This window comes from Myiozetetes cayanensis, unplaced genomic scaffold (genome assembly GCF_022539395.1).
Source record: "Myiozetetes cayanensis isolate MyiCay16 unplaced genomic scaffold, myiCay2020 scf12, whole genome shotgun sequence".
NCBI classification, from domain to species: Eukaryota; Metazoa; Chordata; class Aves; order Passeriformes; family Tyrannidae; genus Myiozetetes; species Myiozetetes cayanensis.
This window is the reverse complement of record NW_026086826.1, coordinates 20,888,607-20,909,428: the sequence shown is the minus strand read 5'-3', so window position 1 is coordinate 20,909,428 and position 20,822 is coordinate 20,888,607. Positions and strand designations below refer to the sequence as shown.

Genomic DNA, 20,822 nt, shown 5'->3' with positions numbered 1-20,822 from the left:
AGAGGATCTAAGACTTATTTTCTACTCTACCTCTCTGATGACATTGCAGGATTGACCTCAAATATATTATTTTCAGTCTGCTTTTAAGTAGCAATCGTGCTAATGGACTTCCCTTTCAAATGTGCTTTGAATGTATCTCGGAGGTTTTAAAAGTTTAAAATCTGTTGAGGTTGAAACTGCTTCCTGCTGGTTAGATCTACTGATTTACAAAAATGAAGTAAAAACTATTGTTATGTTTATCACTTATGTAGGCTGATAAGTATTACCCCTAATATCCAATTGATATTTTTGTTTGTTTTTTACTTAAAAAAATAAATTCTGTGCAGAGAAGTTACATCTGTTAACTCTGGTATTGCTGTCATAAGCGGATGGAACGTGGACAGTTTACTGGCCCCCTGCCAGCCTTACAGAGTAATTTTCTCTGTGAGTTACAGAGATCAGACTTCTGCAACCTGCAGTTTGTGTTGCTTATTGATGGCAGGTGTACACTTAACAGGCTTTAGCAGAATGTCTGGGTAACTTGTGTCTCCAGTCAGACTGCTGCCCCTCTCTGCCCTGAGGAGGCTGCTGGAGCCGGTGGGGAAACTTGAGCAGAGTGGCTGTGGGAGAGTTTGCCAAGGATTGGTATGGAGATGCTTGACTCCTGGTGGGGTGGCCCCTTGCTGGTGGCGGATCCCCACACGGGTTTGGGTGGACCTGTGAGTCACGTTCAGAGGATCAGTCGCTTTGGTCAGGGGTGGGTGGCACAGCTGTTTTCAGCCGCGGAACAATGAGTCACAAACTCGTGAGTTTCCAGTCCTTGGTAAAGAAAATACCCACGTAGCTGCTCTTGTGTTTTTACTGAGAAAGGAAAGAGCAGTGCAAGAGTTAAATAATTAGGCTGACTGGGTCAAGTACTTATTGCATAATGACTTTTTTTTTTTTTTTTAAAGAACACATATCGAGAAGTAGCACATTGTCACAAATAGAAAAATGCCAGTTTCTGAAAAAAGCAAACAAGAGCTGAATACAAATATTTCCTGAATAATAGAGCCAGAAAACTAGTTGCAAGGGTCTATTCTAATTGTTTTGTCTAATTACTCTCCTGTCCTTATTTCTCATAACCTCACTTATTGTGATCTATTAAAAGGCTGTTGCTGAATAATTTTTCTGTTTAGTTTTCACGCTCTATTATCATCTTTCAACAAATCAAAGAAGTCTGTCTTTTGCTACAGGCACTCCATGCTGCTCTTCTGCTTATCTGACTGAAAGGCAAGAACCAGCCTTGCAGTATTGTTGTGTCCATTTGTCTGAAAATCACTATTGTTACTTCTGTGCTGAGAACCATCTCCATAGAGAGGCAGAGGAAGATCTGTCATTGTTATAAATTCCCAGTTACAAATTACATATATATTGATTTTGTTATTCTTTCTAATCTCCACCTGCTTTGTTGTCTCAATAAGCTATTATGTCTTTTAGAAGACAGTAACTAATGCAGGATCATATTGTTTTCATTTAGATTTCATTTTATTTAGCTGAATGGTCTGTGGAACAAAACAATACTGAACAAAAGAAGACATAAAACTAGGCTTCCTAGGCAGAATGTAGGCTTCCTAGATACTCTTACAGCTTAGCTCCCATGTTTGCTTTCAATATGTTATTTAAAAAACACCTAAGGAATGATTTGTGTTTAAGTGATGTTCTGTTAGGCAATTAGTAAGCTGATGCCTGTTCAGAGGTCTGGAAGTATGTTAGAGCAGCTGCTTGTATTGCTTTTGTATAATAGATTTAAAAAAGATCTTTGCCTACAGCTTGCAGGCAGATGCTTTCTCTATGTTAGGTTACTGTGTTTTTCTTACGTATGCATCAGTGCTAAAACCAGTAATGGGTTACTACTGCTCATGCAGAAATTTTTAGCCTTGACAAGAGTGACTTGATTTTTATGTAGATTTGTGCAAATAGCCAGTGTCTTGCTAAGATTTTGGAGTGCCATTTTAAACCTAATGTTGTTGGTGATACTCCATTTAAGACAAGAGGGATGTATTTGTAAAACCAAGTAAAATTCTGTGTCGTGCTATCATACAGTGCTGTGATACTGCGAAATACTTGATTTGTTCTATGTGTGTGACCACCTGAGATTTTAATAGGGTTAATTTTATGAATAGAACACGTGGGATCCAGCTCTCTTCACTGAGTTCAGAAGGCAAGCAGAGCACTGGATGAGGACTTCCTAAGATAGCACTTTCTCAAGTCCTCTTGGTAGAATATTTCTGGCATTGACATATATATTATTTGTAAATTTAAAAGATGTGAAAATAGGAGTGTGAAATAACAATAATCAGTTACACAGCCCTTCTTTTAGGGCTGAGGAATACCTTTTACAGGTGTGTTTAAGAATGGTTCAAGAAATTTGCTTTTCATGAGGTCACCAATATATGAGTAGTGTTGTTCTAAAGTCATTCAGCTGTAAGTCAGTAGCATAAAGACTGGGATGAGTTCTTTACTTTAAATTGATGCTTAACGTAGTTCATCATCAATGGACACTTGGAATAACATGACAAAACTAAAAGCACATTGTACTCTCATAATTGGAATTATTATTTTGGTAGAATGTTCGGTAGTTCTTTTCCCAAGGTGATTGTGTAGCAAGAGAGTGAAAATATCTGGTGGCAAGATAATTTTACTTGACAAGTATAGGAGGCAGAGTTCCCTGAGTGGTTATCCAAGCGGGGCTCTTGTATGCATGACATCTCCTTCTGCCCCCTACTCTGAACAACTTCATCAGCACCTTCGATTTCTGTAGCCTATATTGCAGGAACTGCCAATATACAATAAAAATAGACCTTCTGCCAGTCTGGCTGGCACTGCTGAAGGATTTAATTATTATGGGAACTGAGAGAGGGCACTGGAGGCTGTGTGGAGGTGTTAAACTTGCTCTGCATCTTGGGTTTCATGCTGCTCTCTTGTTGAAAAGGCAGCTTTTGTGTGTGGTTTTGTAGGGTCTCCCATGGACTTGACCTGCCAAAGACTGAGGACCAGATCTTGTAACAGTTACGTTGTGAACCTTTACTGAACCTGCTGCCTTCATGCTGGTTATAATGAGCTGTTTGAAACAGCCATCTATGTTATGGTAACTGAAGAATAATTTTCTTAATTGAATTATAGAAAAATATGATATTAGTATCTTAAGACTCAGCACATGGTATGGTTCAGTAATGCAGACTTCTCACTGGTGCCCACATACTCAATTTAAACCCATGATTGTACTGCATCAAATTACTCAGCAGACTAAGAGTCCTGATAATGCTAAATTATACTCTGCTGCTCAGCTTTCAAAGTATTTGGTTTATTCAGAATTTGATTGTTTTAGGCTATCTAATAAATACTGACCGTTGCTCTAGGCTTTTTTTTCCCCTTCTTTTTGTGAATATCCTTCATTCTCAGAGACCATGCTCATGATTGTTTTACTTTGTGAGATGGCAAAGGGACATCGTTTGAAATAGTTTTGGACTGTTCCTTGGTGTACTTCAACTGTTACTGTTAGGCAAGGTATCAGTATGATTTAGCTGTGGCATGGAATGGGCCACATACAGAGGTGACAGCTGAATTTCCATGAGCATTCACTCACTTGCCTCTGCAGAGACGATCACAGCTGTTAATTCATACTGGTGGAAGTAGGTATTTATGCAATTTTGACACATCTCCCACACAAATTTGGGCTGCCTTCAATGAAGCGTTTCATTTTGGCAGACGGCTTGGGGTGAGTGAATGCAGCCTTTTAGACAGCAAGTGCCTCTGACCGTGCACAACTGAAATGCTTTGTGTCAGGGTAACCTTTCACTGCTTGTCAGCCTTCTTAAGGAAGGAAACCTGCTGCAGCTTCACAAAGAGCCATCTGATTTTAAGTTGGCATTGTAAATTAAGGTTGCTGATGGTAGATTTGTTTTCAAACTTACCAGTTCTTGCATTATACCAAAACTTCACTTTGAATTCCTTAATTAGGAAGCTTATTCATTTCTCACTGGAGAAATGAAGTGCAGTTTGCCTAACACTGGCTGGATTTCAGAGTGACATGGTGGAAAACAGTTGTGTGTAAAAAGACATTAGTCTCTACAGTTTTAGAGCTGTATTTTAACTTCTTAGAATTTTTGCAAGTTGAGAACTCTTTTCTTGCATCCTGTGTATCACAGGAGTTGCAGTTGTGGATCAAACCACTGTTTCATTTACTTGAGTATCTCATAATCATCACATGGACCAGATTCTTCAGAACAGAAACCCTGTAGGTAACTGTGGAGGATGCAGCACCCAAGGGTGTCTTTACTTCCAATCCTGCAAATTTACTGATGAGTTTGTTTTCCATTCATGACTATTCCCACTGGTTTGTGATTTGGGATTCTGGACTTACCTGTTCTACTTACTTGAACTGCAATCCTTGAGAAGTATTCCCTGAATATATCGGAAACCCCTGTCCTTGCCACGGAGAGCGTGGTCTAATAAACTGCAAACCTGAAGTGACACACCAGCAAAAATAGAACAGTGGATTTTTCAAATAGGTAACTAGAGGACAGTTGTATTCACATGGGCAATTTGTAGAGAGCTGTAGTTAGATCCTTCAAGTCTTGCTAGGAATTTTATTCCATGATGATAAGAGTTTGGAAGAGAATACCCATATGCAATTCCAGAAAACATCTGAAGTGTTTAATGTGAATCATGTATGTTGACACTAGTGAATGTTAATAAGAATACAGTTCCTTTCTGTTGGAAGTGGTAGACCTAGTACATTCTCTGTGATCTGCTGGTACGAAATGGAAGAGCATAGGAGTTATTTGGGTTAGGTTCACCTTTGATAGGTAGTGAATAACCCCGTGAAGGTCACCAACCCCCCACTTGTGTTGAATTTCCATGCAAGATTCAGTGCTGTCAGCTTTTGGGACTTCTTAAATGTTTAGAAAAGAACAGGTTAGCACATGCTAACTTAAAAAATTATTTTAAATCCACACTGCAGGTATTTGAAAAGGAATTGCGTAGCTGAAGTCCAGTTCTGGCTTGTAGAGCCTGTGCCCTGGGTACTAGAACCACAATTTATTCCCAGAGGAGATCTGGTTCAAATGGTGAATTCAGTGCTGCTTACTTTTAGGTGAGGAGTAGGAACAGGGAAAGGGATTGTGTTTCTGTAATGGAGCTGGAGTCAAGCGTGGATCCCTCAGGTGAATTGTGTACCTTTACTCTGTGTGACACCTTTTGCCACACCTTCATAGGGCTCCTTACACCCCAAAATTAATTTTCTTTGCACAGGTATAGGGAAAGTAAGAAAGGTCTTGTCATCTTATTAGAGACTTCCTAAAAACCAGGCATGGACATGAATAAAAGATACCAAGATACAATGGAGGCAGCTTTTTAGTGTGCCAAGCTTATGATACGGAACAGATGCTTTGGATGTTCTCTTTAGCACAGATGTGAAGATCTGTGTTTCATACTGTAGCTGTAAGGTTTTTCATGCATCAGTGTGGATATAATTTTTTTCTCTGATTATAAAAGCACTGAGTGCTAATTTGCTTGAGGCTTTCTGTCCCCTTTTCCTAAATGTATCAGTGAGGCTATAGGCCTCAGGATCACCCCCTGCCCTGAATAAGTTTAAATACTTAAGGTAGGTATGGGTTTTGAAGTTTCTGACAACTGCTAATTTTTCATCAACTAAATTGAAATGTGAGTGATTAAGAAGCCTAAATTGGGACCAATGTCAATACATCCAAGTAGAAAATCAATGTCCTTTACAGGACAGCTGTCCTTACAGAAGCAGCTTTCCATGTCATAGTTGTAAATATACCTTGCAGCACAGGGGCCACTGTCTTACTTTAAATAGTTTTGTCTGGAGTATTTTAACACCAAAATTTTAACACATTTATTTTCCTGTGTTTGACTTTTATTTCATTTCCCTCCTCATTTAATCATTAGTGACTCAAGTCTCCTTTTACTGTAGTGTTCTTTCCCTCTTGTCCTTTCTCTCTGTTGTCTATTTTGATTTTCTTTTAAACTTCTTTTCAGTGTGTGTCTGTCCCTTTCTGTCATCTTTTCATTTCCTTGTTGCTGTCTTCCTCCTAATCATGTTCTCCTCAGGACTATTTTCCATGTTCCCTTTGTCTTCCTTTTTTTTTTTTTGCATTTGTTTGTAAGACACTGAGATCTTCAGTGAAAGACATTTTAGGGCTGTAACTTTGGGATAGAGGACAGGTAAGGCTAGTTATTTGAAAAGGTAAAAAAATACAGGAACCCCTTAGGTAATCTCAGTGTGCTTTGTATGTTTAATCCTGTGTTAGAATTGCTGTTCTTTTTGACAAATACTGCAGAATAGATTTAGTTAAATCTTACTCGTGGGGAACAAAGGGCTACTCTGAAAATTGCCCTTTGCAAACAGATGCTGTCCTGAACTCTCCCACCCATGCCTCTTGCCAATTACACTTAGGTAATTCTTGTAATTGAGGTTTTATGGTCCAAATATTCCCATCTGTTCAGTGACTGTGCTTTCCTGACTCTCTCTGTTTTCATCTTGTAATAGTAAAGGAGAAAAGGTTTCTGGTGTTTCCAGGCACCCCAGTGATTCCTGTTCTGATGCAGCTGATAGGCCATAGAAGGTGTTTGGTCAATGTGTTTCTGTGACCGTTGAACAGAAGTTGCCACTTTCATGGCCTGTTGGAGTACTTAAGGGACACAGAGAATTTAAATGCTTCTTTGCCCTCACTTGCTCAGCCAGTGCTACAGTGCCAGCATAGCCAAGGAGAGAGCTGGGAATGTAAAACAAGTCCTGAACTTCTTTTTTCCTGCCCTCTATTCACTCCATATCAGTATTAATAAAAGCTGAGCATCCTTTGTGCTTCCTCAGCTTTTTTCAAGTTTCAATTTCCATTTTCTTTCTTTGAAGCACAGACAAGAGCAAATATACATAAACAAAACTTCATACTCAAGCCAAAATGTAATAGACACAATTGAATAGTAGTCAGGAATTTTAAGAAGAGCTTTGCTATGAATGTTTAATTACTACATTAACTGAGCAAATAAAGAACATGCTATTAATATTCATACAGTGTTAGCAGTGGTTCAAAGGAATTTAATATGTTTTATAGTTCATGCAGTATCTTATGTATAGTGTAGGCCTTCAAAGAATGCACAGATCTAGAAAGGTAATAACACTTCAGATCTCCTTAGCTACTCCTTAGACCTGTGAATTAAGAAGTGTCTGTTGTTCTGTACATAGCACATTTCTTAGTAAAATTCTTCACAGTTATGTAATGGTCTTGAATGCTTTGTCACCCATAAGTGGTTCTAAAGCAATTATACAAAGAGCTAAGGTATAGGCTGTAAACACTGATAATGAGCCTGCTTCTTCCAGGATTCAGTGTGCTGTCTTCTCAGTGTTTATTAGTGTGCTTGCATTGTAACTTTTTGGAGAGTAAAGTTTAGGAGGTTTTTAACATTTGACTTCTTTTCTTCTGCTTAGAGCTTTAAAAATATTGATCATTGGAGTGATCCAGAACGGTGTTTGCAGAACAAGAGACCAAATGCAGAACCTAGAACTGAATTCCTTTGCTGTGGGTGATGTGTTCTTCCTGTGTGCGTTGGTTTCTTTTTTAAATGTAATTTGCAAATTAATGGGCTTAATCTAAGAGTGAAGAAAAAAAAAGAATAATGCTGACTTGGGGTGTTGTGGCACTTAAAATAAAAGAAAAATCTCTGGAGACAGCTTGGTAGCTTTCATTTGCTTACTGAAAGTAGGAGCACTCATCCTCTCATGCTGGTCTTTAAATTCCTTATGGCCCTTTTGCCTACACTCAGTAAGACTCTGGATTTAAAGAAAAGATTTCAAGAAAAGCTGCACACATATGAAAAAGAAAAATGTTACAAATGCCATTCCTGACTCTGATATTGCTCTTTTCCCTCTTGCTGGCTTATGAAAAGACATTAATAGATGTTGAATTAAGACTTCATCAGTGGGTCCATACTTCATTCACTTAGAAATCCTTACAGCTATTTTTTACTGCATATAGTGATAATTACTCCTTTTGGCAGAGCAGAACTAATCTAATGTACTTTGGCTGCTGAAATCTGTGAAGGAGCCAGGAATGATTTCTGTGTTGAATTGTTAACCCTGAATGTGCAATTCTGTCAGTACCGCAGTGGGGCTTTGTCTGATTACCTGGTAATCTGGTGTTAACGACCATACAGCTCTTAAGAAAACCCAGTGTCATCTAAAAGAGATGTAAGTGGTCCTGTTTTGGTAACCCTGTGTTTGGGATTGTTCTGTCAAAGACATGTGCTGAGGAACCATCCAGCCTGGCTTACAGAAAGGAGCCCTTGATGCATGAGCAGCTGTATCCTAAGTACCTAATTTTCTCCCGTTATTGGATGTGACTGTAAGAATTTAAGGAAGTGAAACGTTTCCTGTGCACACACGTTCTGTAGGAGCTGATGAAACCCTTGGGTCTGTATCTCTAATTACTGTTGCTTTCTCCTTTTTGTAGGTTCAAGGTACAATTTTGGTCTTGCTGCTGGACAGCTTTGCTGTGGTCAGGCTATCTTGAGCTGCTGACTAGGGGTGATGGCCCTGCTTGGTCACAATAGCAAGTTCTAGGATCTTCCTCAAATTTGGACTCAACAGCATTCAAACAGCATTTTTGTGGAATTTATATTGCTCCTATCAGCACAGTTGTTGCAATAAATACTAAAACAAGTGAAGAAAAAAAAAATCTACAACCCTCAGGGCATTAATCAACTTCTTTGAAAGAAATTTTGAAGAGATAAGTTCTTCTATTTCTTCAAAACAACTTTCACATATAAATCTTGGTGACAGAATGTAGAAACCCAATTCTTCCAGTTAAATCCATTATGGCAATTTTCACATTTCTTCTCATGCTCAACAGGTTTAAGTGCATTATTTTCCTTTTTGCATACATTCTGAGGAACAGGGTGGAAATCAAAATGAGAGATTCCCAGCTAATCTGTTCTCATCAGCATCCCAAAACAGACAGGAAAGGTCGGGAGCTCGTATTTGGGAGTAAGCGCTGAGGGTGGAGGAAAGAGCATTTAAGTGTTATGACAGTGATCTGTTCTATTCTTCTACCTTTTGTCCTTGTTTAATTCTGCTTTTCTAAGACCACAAATCACCGGTAGAAAAACCTCCCATATTCACAAACCTGTATGTGGCTCCTTGTGTGCAACATTGGTATTTTACAAATTAAAAAAAGAAGGTGATGGTACCTTCTGAGAAGTGTGAATTGAAGGCAGATTTGTTGATCTCACTATTTCCTACTTTATATACTAGTTTCGAATGTCTGGCCTTTCCTCAACTATTTTTGCCATAAAAATGCTGCTGTTATGTAAAATGCTATCACTTTTTGGTTTTGCCTCTGAGGCTCTTTAAAGACTAAGGCCAGGCAAATAGCTGCAGCAGTGTAGTTTATAAAGTGGTGCCATTTAGAGGAGGAACAGGAGGGGGATTTCTGTGCATTCTGTCATTGTGATGCCTTATCTCTTCCACAAGAGCTAAAGTGGATTTAGTGGACAATGGGCTAAGCAGAGCCCTTTTTTCTATGTTTTCGGTCTTTCATCACCTTATGATGGTGGCAGGAGCAACTGGCTTCAGTTCTCATGTGGTTAATGGGAGGCTCCTGAAGTCTGTGTGGGGTTGGGAACACGACATGCAAAAAACCAATGCAGTGATGAAGGGATGGGTATTCAGTGTGAGCAAAAGTGAATCACCTTCCCTGACATTGAGTGACAGTGATGCATTTTGGTTTTGATACCCCTTATGCTTTAGTATGTTCCCTAGTTTGTCCTAAATGCTGTATGAGCGTCTGATCCAGATGCAAATATAAGGGAACTGCCAGCTTCCCAAACTTGTGACTGAATATCCATGCTTGTGACTCAATTGCCACAATAAAAAGGAGGTGGAAGTTGAAATGAATGCAAATAGCTTGTTTTACTGCTATTTGTAATTAAAAAAAAAAGTGAGTTAGAACTGTCTTTCCTAAACATTTGTCATTTCTTGACCTTTCAGTTTTCACTTGCCTGACTGGTGTTGCTGTGTTCGAATTTCATATAAATGTCTTGTGGCAGAATTTGATCATCAGAGCTCTTTGTGGTGGTCTCTGAATGCCTGTAGAAGTGCTTTGAGTACAAAGGATACATCCAGATACTGAATATTATGGTCTGTACCAAACAGACCTTTATTCCATTGAAGTACTTCGATGCTAAAATATATTTTCTGAGAAATACCACTTAGATTATATGAATAGAGGCTATATGACTTTTATTTTCTTTTTTTCTTTTGCATTTTATCTTTCACTTCATTAGAGGTCTGCTTAGAGAAATCCATCTTCCCTGTGGGCAGCTAGAGCCCTGCCTGTGCTTTTAGTGTCTAATTAGTCATTTCTATTCAGTACCCTTTGTAAAATATTTCTATGCATTTCTGTCAGCACACATAACCATGTCCTGTGTGCAGAAAACCTCAAATAAATGTTTCTTTTGTGTGAAGTGGCAAATATTATGGTAGAAAACAGCATGCTTTCTCTGTAGAACTTGATATAATTTGGTTTGCTCGCTCTCTTGTACTTAAAGTTCAGACAAATATAGCCCCAATTATATAAACCATACCTGCTTTTTTTAGGTGGTAGACATTTTTTTTTTCAACTTTGCTTTTCATTTCAATAAGTGTTATGTTAATGCCTCTTTAAAAAAATTAAATTCAGTGCAGAATGGACCAGAGGCCACTAAAACTCTAATCTATTCCATAAAAACACAGTGGTTTATCACGAGAGTTATCCCATTTCAGCAGCCCTGACAATGACAATGTTTCGGGTTTGTAGTAGTGTGCCTGCTTGTGCTGTGAAACATTAGGATGATTTAGAAACATGTTGATAATCTATAGATGTTAATATTGAAAATTGTTCTCAGGATGCTGAACCCCCATCACAGAATGGGCATGGGTTGTGATTTCTGTCCCTGTATGTGCTGGATGTGCTCTCCTCTCATGGTTGTGCCTGCAGGTGAGTGAGGGAGAAGTTGTGTTTTTCACTGGCGTTAACATATTTGGACTGATGGTTTATCCTGCCCTACTGCAGTATTTTTACTGATCTGAGTATTAAGAATTCGGGACTGCTGTCTCCTAATACAGCCATGTAATTTAAAAACGTGAGGAAGAATGAAAAGAAGCTATCATGAACTTTTCCAAGGGAATGTTTTTAAGTTATTATTTTTTTTTTTTTTTTTAAAGAAGAGAAACCAGTTCTTGTACTGAAAGACAACGTTTCCTGTGGAGAAAGCTTTGAGAGGTCAGACCAAGTGAGAGATATTTAGCTCTCCTTGCATCTCTGAGAACTGGGTACCCAGCTGCTCTAACGATCCCTTGCGGTGTGCCGAAGGATAATGTTTTCCTTTGAAAAAGAAACACAATCATGTAGTAGGTTTCCAAATATCCCGAGGACTGTACTTACTAATGAGAGACTGCAGACTGATGGGGCCTTTTTCTTATTGCCAGCGAGGAAGGTTGTCTTTTATAGAACTTCCTAGATTTTAGCAGCATGTTCTTTTTTAATTTGGAGGTTTCTCTTAGTAATTTGTACTTCTTCATACAACAACCACAGCGATAAAAATCTTTGTTTTCAGTGAGGGAAACTGTTTCTTTAGATGATTGCATTATGAAGTTTTGGAAATATTTCTGAAAGTTTTCTGGGTAATATAATCAAATAACTTTTCCAAAACATGAGTAGCATATAATGAAGAGTTTTTAAAAGACTTTTTTCTCATATATTTTATTGACAAATGAATTAATTTAAATATTAGCATATTTTTTGTTTTAGTAGTCTCACAGTTTTCTCCTTGCAGCTTCTGTGGTTAGCGTGATAGTTAGTAATAAGACTTCCATTTTCATTTTACAAGAGAAGACTGATGGATATTGAATCACTAGATGACCAACTAAAATTCACTAAGCAGTCTTTTGAACTCTCACGGGTTAGACTGTTACATCAAGGTGCCTTTTCTGCTGAAGGCACTGGTTGGCACACACTCATTGATATGGTCCCATCTCAGTGCAGGCAGATTTGACAAATGCTTATCTCTTTGGTTTCTAGAGCCCACAGGACATCTAATAGAACTAATGGGTTGTCATTCATATGGTTATTAAATATTAGATTATAATTATGTCATACCTGTTTAATGTAACGATACAAGTCAACTTAATGAATTAGTATTTTAAAAAAATGGGGGACAACAGGGGATTAGAGTTTGATATCTCTGTTACAATATTCAAAATAATTTAATTTTCTACTTATAGTGTAGGTACTTTAACATTTCATTTAAAACGTGAACTTGTAATTTCTTGTAATATGCTTTTCAGTCTACTCATATAGAATTCCTAGTAATGATAATTTAAACAAAAGACCAACCTCACAAAACTGTGAAATTTGAAAGAAATTTGAAGAAATTTGAAGAAACCAATAAATGTTGTTGAAAAAATGCTGCCATTTTTATCTTTGGTTGTAGGAGTCCTCTGTTAAGAATAGTTGGAGACATTTTGCAGATGGGAAGGGGCACTTTGTGCATAACTGCTGATCCATTACACAGTTCTTTTAGCTCTATGAAGAAGCTGAGTGCAACTCCCTAAAATGCTCTCTAGTGAATCTAGGTCAGATTTTAGGCCCATGACAGCTCCTGTCTCTCCCTTAACTTCTTGCTCTCTTTAGAGGTAAACAACTTAATGCAGCTGTAAGCATTCTTTGCACTGACAGACTTCAGCACTAACTAATCTAAACTCAAAATTTAAGCTTTAAAAAGGCAGCCGAGTTTTCCGGTGAGGATCACATCTGTCAGTGGTTTTGAGAATTTTGATGTAAGAAAATAGATGGGTGTTGAAGTTGAATCAGTAATGTGCATTGGACAAACCCAGTGGCCACTGATAGCTTTTAAGACAAATAATAAAAAACCTGGGTGAAAACAAACAGAAAACAGTAATAACTTTGTATGTGCCATCTTGTTTTTAAAACTCCAGACTCCCAAACCAGTTCATCTTCTGGTTCTTTCTGCCACTCTCACGGTGGAAGAAGCATATATTGTTGTACATGTCTTGGCCTTCTAACCTCACAATTTTGGCTTCAAAATTATAATTTTTGCAAAACCAGATAAGCTTCTGTATCGACTAAGCAAGCTAGACTAATTTTTAAAGTTTCACTAGGCATAAAAGCAGTCTGGCATGAAGGCTGTGTTGTCCTTCAGCAGCCCAGCAGTGGCTGTCCCACGTGAGCTGGGGGGCACAGGCTGAGGAGGCTGTTTGGAGTGGGGGGAAAGGGTGGAGGCTACAGCTCCACCTGGTACATCTGGGACCACTTACACTTGATGTGGCAGTTACCAGTCACAAGTTCCTTCCTGGGGTTCACAAGTTCATTCCTGGATTTGAACAGGGACTGCCTTTGTGATGCTTTGCAATGAGTTTGTTGGCTGTTGTCCTGATGTCCGCAACTCTTGTAGCTTCTGTTGGTGAATCAGTGCTTTCATTTTGTAACCTTGCTGTAAAGCTGCTCTATCAGGTGCTCTGTTTTTAATGTGTCTGTCCAGTTAGTTCTCTCTAAGACATGAAGTAGGGCTTCCTGTTGACTTGATGCTTTGTCATCTCATGCTGAAGATAAAGCACTGACATATTTTGTCTGAGTCAGCAGTTTGATTATTTATTACATGGCACTCAGGAAAAGTATGGCTGTGACACTGAATATTAATATCAAGAACACTGCTTTGATCAAAACATGAAGTTGGAACAGATAGCAATTCTGTAATCCATTGTAATTTAGCTGATCCTCATGAATCCCCTATAACATGGAGAACTCCAGGAACTCCATTTTAATATTGAGTTGCTAGATCACTACTTCTAAAATGCATATTTAAAGCACAGTGCTGGGTCATATGAAATACTGTTGCTTATAAATATTGTATCTGCTTTTGAACTGTCAGTCATAGGACTCTACAACAGCATCTTCATGGTACAGATGTCCTCATAAGGTGCTAGTACCTTACAGTGCTAATCATTACCAAGGAGGGATATTACCCTTTTTAGCTCTCCCTCTTAAGTTCTGGCAGTGCTGTTGACAGCTACTGCCTTTTGTACTGGTCTTTCAAATGAAATAGGCTACAGGAAAATGCAGTAAAAGCCTTTTAAGGAGAGCACTGTGGCAGAATCTTTATTCTTTTCCAGGCTCGGGTGATCACTGATACATGTGGATTCAGTACAGAAATCAAGGTGGTCTTAGTATCTTAAATCTCTACTAGATAAATTGCAAATGACTTCTCAACCGCAGATTTCATCTGCTCCTGTGCTCCAGGTGGAGAATTCATATCCGTAATGTCTTTAGTGTGTTAAAACAGGGCACATGTGTTCATTAAACATTCAAACTAGATTAACAGCTGAAAACACTTGCTTTATACGTGAAGAATAACTTTCATGTATTGATATAATTTTATTAAGGTAAATTGTTTTGTTCTATGCTGTCTGAGGGGAACTGAAAAGTAAGTCTGTTTTTAGATTAATATGTATCTGGTAGCATATTGCCATGTCTCTCTTTGTTTACATAAAACGAGAGTAAATAGTTTCTGTTCTCAGAACTCAGAATTTGGTTAACACTTTTGAGTCGGAAGGGAATTTTTATGGCTGTATTAGAACCAGTGGAAGATCACAGCACAGTGTGAGTACTGACTTAAAAGTAATTGTATCAGTGAATTACGTAATGTTTGTGACCAATGTGAGCACATCAGTTGTTAATAGTCACACTTGACACTTAGTATTTTTGTTTTCTTTCTCCTAGTTTCTTTGCTTGAAGAATATAAGGACTTTTCTCTCTGCATGTTGTGAAATATTTGGAATGAAGAAAAGTGAACTTTTTGAAGCATTTGATCTGTTTGACGTGAGAGATTTTGGGAAGGTAAGGATCCTTTGAGTTATATCCTGAGTAACACCTGTGTGCTGCTTGAGTAGAGAAGACTTGTATGGCATCTGTGGTGTAGGAGGTGTGACTAATGAATGAGCAATCGCTACTGAAAAAAGGGTGGTGAAGAAATAAGAAAGCACAAAAAGTAGATTTATATTGCAGGGGCTAATAAAGGGCAGAGAAAAATCCCTGGTAGGAAAGTTCTGAGGGTGTGAAAAGCAAAGATAAATTAATGGGGGGGGAAAAAAGTGGTTTGAAAGATGCTGAGTTAAAGATAAAGGAAATGCAAGACGATGGCAAACTGTAGGCGAGTGCTATCCGGTGAAATCCCTTTGGCATAAATAGAGTGGATTTGGAAAGCCTGGGCCAGTACATTGTAAAACCACATGGCACAGAACTTGCTTCTTCAGTCTCAGGTGCTTGAAATTCACCCAGGTATTTGCCCCTGTAAACTTTTTTTGACAATTGGTTGGTTTTTTTTGCTAACCTCCTGAAAAGCTCAGGCACATGTATGGTAGGTTAATGTGGCTATTCTAATTTACACAGTATATTTACAGTATATTCTATAAGTTTGTGATTAGTTATTCTATGTGTAAAAGCTTTTTCCAGTTGATAGTTTGCAGCCTCCTACATATCTGTTTGATCTGTCATTGCCAACATGTGTTTAGTTCAACTTCAGTTTCTTCTTTTGACTCACAGGGTATCATTACCCTAATTTGACAGGAAAACGTCTAAAAGTTATCTGAAGTAGCACTAAAAATAGTTATTTATTCAAATTTAGTATATTTGAAGCATTATTGTTTTTTAAAAGAGATCTTAAATTTACCACCTAATTTTTATGTAATGCTTTTTTTATAAGTAGGCATAGAGGTAAAAATGATGTAAGAATGCAAGTGTGAATCAGAGCTGCAATATGATTGTTCTAAATGGCTCAGTGATTACCATAAACTGAAATATCTAATTATTTTTCTTAATCTTTTTTCTGGTTTTAAGTCCTTTGAGCATAAGGTTAGTTGACCTGGTAATTCCACTTGTTCTTAAATTTTGCTGAAAATATTTTGTTCTCATGAATCATATTTAAGATAAAGCTTTTGGTAAAATGTGGTCCTTTTATACAAATTTAGCTTTTTAAAAATGAGATTTTGGTTCATTGGGCAAGTACGGAGGAAGAAAATTTATTTTTTTTTTGTGCACTAGCAATGTCTTATTTAGGGTATTGAAGCTGGGTATCTTAATGCTTTCTTCAAATCTTTGCTACCTATGCCTAATGCACAGAATTTTTTTAATACTATATGTTCTAATTAATTGCTGAGAGTTTTCACATTTTGTGCCATGTAAAGATATCCTGCTTCTAATATAGTCTAGCTAGAAGAAATAATAATAATTTATTATTGTTGCATCAATGAATACCCAGTAAACAGGTTCTGAATTAAGGCTGAATTTAACTCAAAAATATGTTTCTGCTACTCTTTAATTGGGATTTTAACAAAATTTATTTTGGAATGTAAGTGGAATAATTGGTTTTAATGAAATACTGTATTCCATCCACATACTTAGTATTTAATGTCTCTTCCCGAAGAAGAGACATGGTTTGTTTTTTTTTCACTGTTTGTTGCCATAATACAGCAGAAATAATTGTTCCTGGCACTGGTTTTCTGGTTTTAGTGATTTAGTGTCTACAAGTGATGGTTTGTCTAGTCTAGGTCACCTTTCTTGGAAAGCCACCAGGTAAAAATGCAGTGACAAATGTGAAAGACGTTGCTGTGTGGGGTTCTCTAACGAGACAGACGGTGTGCGTGGGAGCAGCTGCCTGAGCAGAGGTGGAGATGCTGAGTTGAACAGGCCTGTGCAATCCTGCAGAAGGAGTGCTGGCCGTGCTTTTGGGTGCCTCGTGGCTGTGCCCTTCAGCCCTCTCCATGGGGTGCTGAAGTTGTATATATGCAACAGAAGTTGTAGATATGCAAAAAGCCAAAAAAAAACACAGTGCTGCAGATTTTTGCTGCTGCTGCAACCAAGTCATTCTGCCATTTCCAAAAGAATTATTTGAACTGCTGTCCCTAAACGTGTACAAAATACAAATGATCTTAAAATGATTACAGGTGAAAACAAAAAGGAGAAAAATGGGATTTAGAATCACTGTTTTCCAAACTGCTGCCCAAACAGGTGATGGAATGAGTGTGTGCAGTTTCTACAGCCTCTGACATATTTAAACATAAAGGAAGCTGTTTTGAGATGTCAGAAGCTGGCAGGTACTTATTAGTGGTGACAGGTAAATAAACTGTAGCTGGGGTGACTCCATAAACCCTATCTCTTACTTTTCAGTGCTTCAATTGAATTTATGAAGAATTAGTTTTTGAATTTGTTATCTTAAGATGAAATGTTCTGTTTTGTATGACAGATTTCAGTGACTATTTAAGCATGCTAGTGGAGGGAAAAAGAGAAATGTGTCACCTGTAAATGAATGTGCCTTAAGGAAATAAGATTGAAGGGAAAAATGAGACACCTGCTGAGGGCAACTGTATTTTTTTTGGTAAATATTCTTATATTTTTCAACTCTTTAAAGAAAATGGCAGAAAAACCCAGAGCACGGTGGAAGTAGCAGCTGTATACTGCCAATACAGTCAGAAAACTTCACAACCTTGTGAAACACCGGTTACAAAATGTTTGTTGTAATGGTGAAACTTGCATTTAATAGTTAGAGCTAAAGGAGCTGTTTCCAGGTGCTTTGACATAACGTATGAAAATCTGACTTGAACTTTGTGCTCCACTTTGCAGAGACTCTTTGATCTCTCAGTGATTAGAGAAAAATCAGGGTGTACGTGGAGTGGATGGGAATCAGAGGGGAAGCTCTGTAAATAGCAGCATGTAAATAGCTAAAGAATGAGTTAGGAAATGGAACCTCATGAGTATGTTTAATGTGTACATTCTGTATGAATACTGATATCAGCTGTTACAAGATGAGGAATTTCTTCTATTTCAAGTACAATAGCACAGATTTTCTTATTTTTAGACAGTGCTTGAAGAAAGAGGGGCTTCATTAGGTAGAAATAGGAACATTCTTAAGTCATGCTTTTAAAAACTATATATAAGTTGATTTTCGTGGAAATCTGCAGTATTCACCCATTCCCACTCACCTTTCTATCAGTAAATTTCATTGTTGCTGCATTAAGTTCCTGACAGAGCATGAAATGCCCTCCCACGCACTCAGGGTGCCAGACAGTGTTTTCATTATGAATTCCACGCTGGAGAGTCATTTTTCACTACCGCAGGGTTGTCAGGTTCCTCCTTTCTTACCTGCGTGCCAGAATAAGCAAATAATGTTGGTACTTGTTCTTTGGCTCTGTGAGTCCCGCACTCTCCTCCAACAGCAGACTTTGCTGCTTGGTGTGCCACAGCAAAGTGTTGCTGTCCCTGTTCTCTGAAGGAAGTTTGTGACTAATATGTTGCAGAAGTGGGAATCTGAGGATTGGTTCTGGTGTCTGTTGATGTCAATAGATGCTCCCTGGCCTCAGAGCTGTATTAGGGGTCCTTTGGGGGGAAATGGTGTTCAGATATTGTCAGGAAATGCTTTATATGCTCTGCTTTTAAATATTCTAAAGAATGTATAACTGAGCATGGAGTGTTTATATGGTATAACTGATCTAATATGAACATAGCAGTAGACCCCCTAGTAGGCATCCTGCAATAGATGTCTTGAAATAGTGTACAGTATTCAATTGTGATTCTAAAAAGGCAAACAAGGAGATCAAATATCAACTGTCACCAATGAGATAAGTATCTAATTGTTTAAAAGCACATAGCATAATGTTTAGGGTAGCTAACTCTCTGGTTACACTTAAAAGGCTGGTTTATGTAAAAGCAAGCAACTGCTGTGAAAATACTGAGTGCATATACTCAGGTCATGTAGTTTGTGATCATTTTAGTCACTCTCTTACTGCAAAGGAAATTCAGGCTATGATGCAGGAGAAAGAGAAGTAGAGAATGCTGGTGTGTTAGTATTCCCTCAGGTTTAACAGATTCCAGGAAGATTGGGCAGATGTGCATGAGATACTCCAAAATCAACACAACAAAAAGCAACTGTTACTATAAAAAGTTATATATACCCTTCCAGGAGGAGAGAGGAGGAAAAACCTTCAATAAAACTGAAACAGTTGAGATTATCCATGAATCTTTCATGTTTTATTCAATGAATTTATTCAGTGAGACAGCACAATATGATCACTTTTCACTAGTAGAGTCATATTAAAACTACAGAACATGTGCTAGTGAAATTGTTCATGACCAAAGAAGGGTAGGCAACGTGGCTTTTTTGTTTGTTTGGCCTCCATCTTGCAAAAACTGGAGGCTTCCAAAGAGGAAAAGCACAATGGTTTTCTGTTAGTACAGCAGACAGATGGCAGGAGTTGGGAGGAAAGGAGAAGTTGAAGCACAATCTGTATAGTTATTTTTGAGGGAATCCCTCTCCCACTTTGGCCTAGATTCTCCTGCGTGCTGCCTGGATTCTCTGCTTGTCTTCTCTCTGCCTGTGCTGAGGTTTTGAGATTCAGATGGCACAGGTGTAAAATACTGTCTCTAGAGCCAAATAGTAGATGGCTGTTACAGTTAGTTGGGCCTATTGGTCACTGATGTTTTAGTTACCAGGTGAAAAGCCTTAAAAGGTTGTTGGCAACATTGTTTTTTCCACTGAACTTAGAGGCTCGGTCTTGGATTTTTGGATCAATGCACTGCTATTTGTGTCACCAACAGTGCAAATTAAATATTCAAGTCAGAGATAGAAGTCAAGTGCAGCTGTAGAGCTAAAGGATTTTTACTCACTTAATGATCCTGCACTAACTCTTTTGAGTTGGAAGCCATTTGCTTTTGGTTGATACTCCTCATGTCTGCTTGTAAGTATTAGATGCTAACTAAGAATACCACCACTGTGTAATGAAGTAGATATGCATGATCGTTTATTTTCCTGTCTTTTTGTTTGGTTTTGTTCCTGTTTAATTATGTTTTACATTTTGTGAGTGATGAATGAAAAAAACCAGAACTTGGTGTCACTGCATGGTCTCAGCTCTGGGGAAGACCATTCATTACACATCAGTCTTTTATTTTCATAGGCTAGGAATTGGGTAAACCCAGTGTGGTCATTGGTTGTAGTTTCATGACTAATTTTCCCACAACCTAGATAGAGAAGATTTGATCTGATCCACGGAGTCATGAGCTTATAGCAAAGGCTTATACTAAAGTTATGTTAACATGTACCATTACCATTTGTTGCTACCCAAAATACCTGGATGTTTTCCCATCTTAATTAATTTTACTTCGTGGTAGTCTCAGACTGGACTTTGCATTGAGTTCAGAAGTTTTTATGAGAGTGTATGTTTTTAAGGTGCTCTCCATTTCAGATCTAAATCTGTGTTCTTAATTTATATACTAATTTTCTGGAACAGTGCCTTCTGACATGGTTGACTGCACATTATTGTTAAAGCCATGAGAAAACACTTGCAAGTCATGTTCAGGCTTTGCTTTGTCTCCTCTTTGTTTGCAATTTATATTAATAATTCTAGGGACAGAATGAATGGTCTGGACTACACTTTTCTGTCTGCTTGTAACAGTCATATGTATTCAAATTAATATTTAATTAAGCCATGTGGTCTCAAGTATAGTCTTTTTACGGGTTGTTTTGAACATTTGGCTACTCTTGTATGTTAAGAAGTAAGCCACTATTGCTATTAAATGATGGCAAGAGACAAAGTGACAGAGCAGTTTTGGTTATCATATTTAAATATAAGCAGGTCAAGGACAGTCCGAGTTGAAATAGTACAATATCTCCAGATTTTCAGGTAAAAGGACAGCAGGCTGTAAAGAGTGCTTTAGTGTTGATGCACTTAAGAA

General features: G+C 38.0%; 1 protein-coding gene across 2 annotated transcripts in view; it reads left to right on the top strand.

The window, feature by feature from the left end:
* VAV3 (vav guanine nucleotide exchange factor 3) overlaps window positions 1-20,822 on the top strand; it is a 154,128-nt gene that overhangs the window by 14,565 nt on the left and 118,741 nt on the right. For both annotated transcript variants that reach the window (XM_050306669.1, XM_050306668.1), the window contains exon 2: window positions 14,820-14,936. In XM_050306669.1, the coding sequence (XP_050162626.1) occupies window positions 14,820-14,936 (117 nt within the window). The remainder of the gene's footprint in view (window positions 1-14,819; window positions 14,937-20,822) is intronic.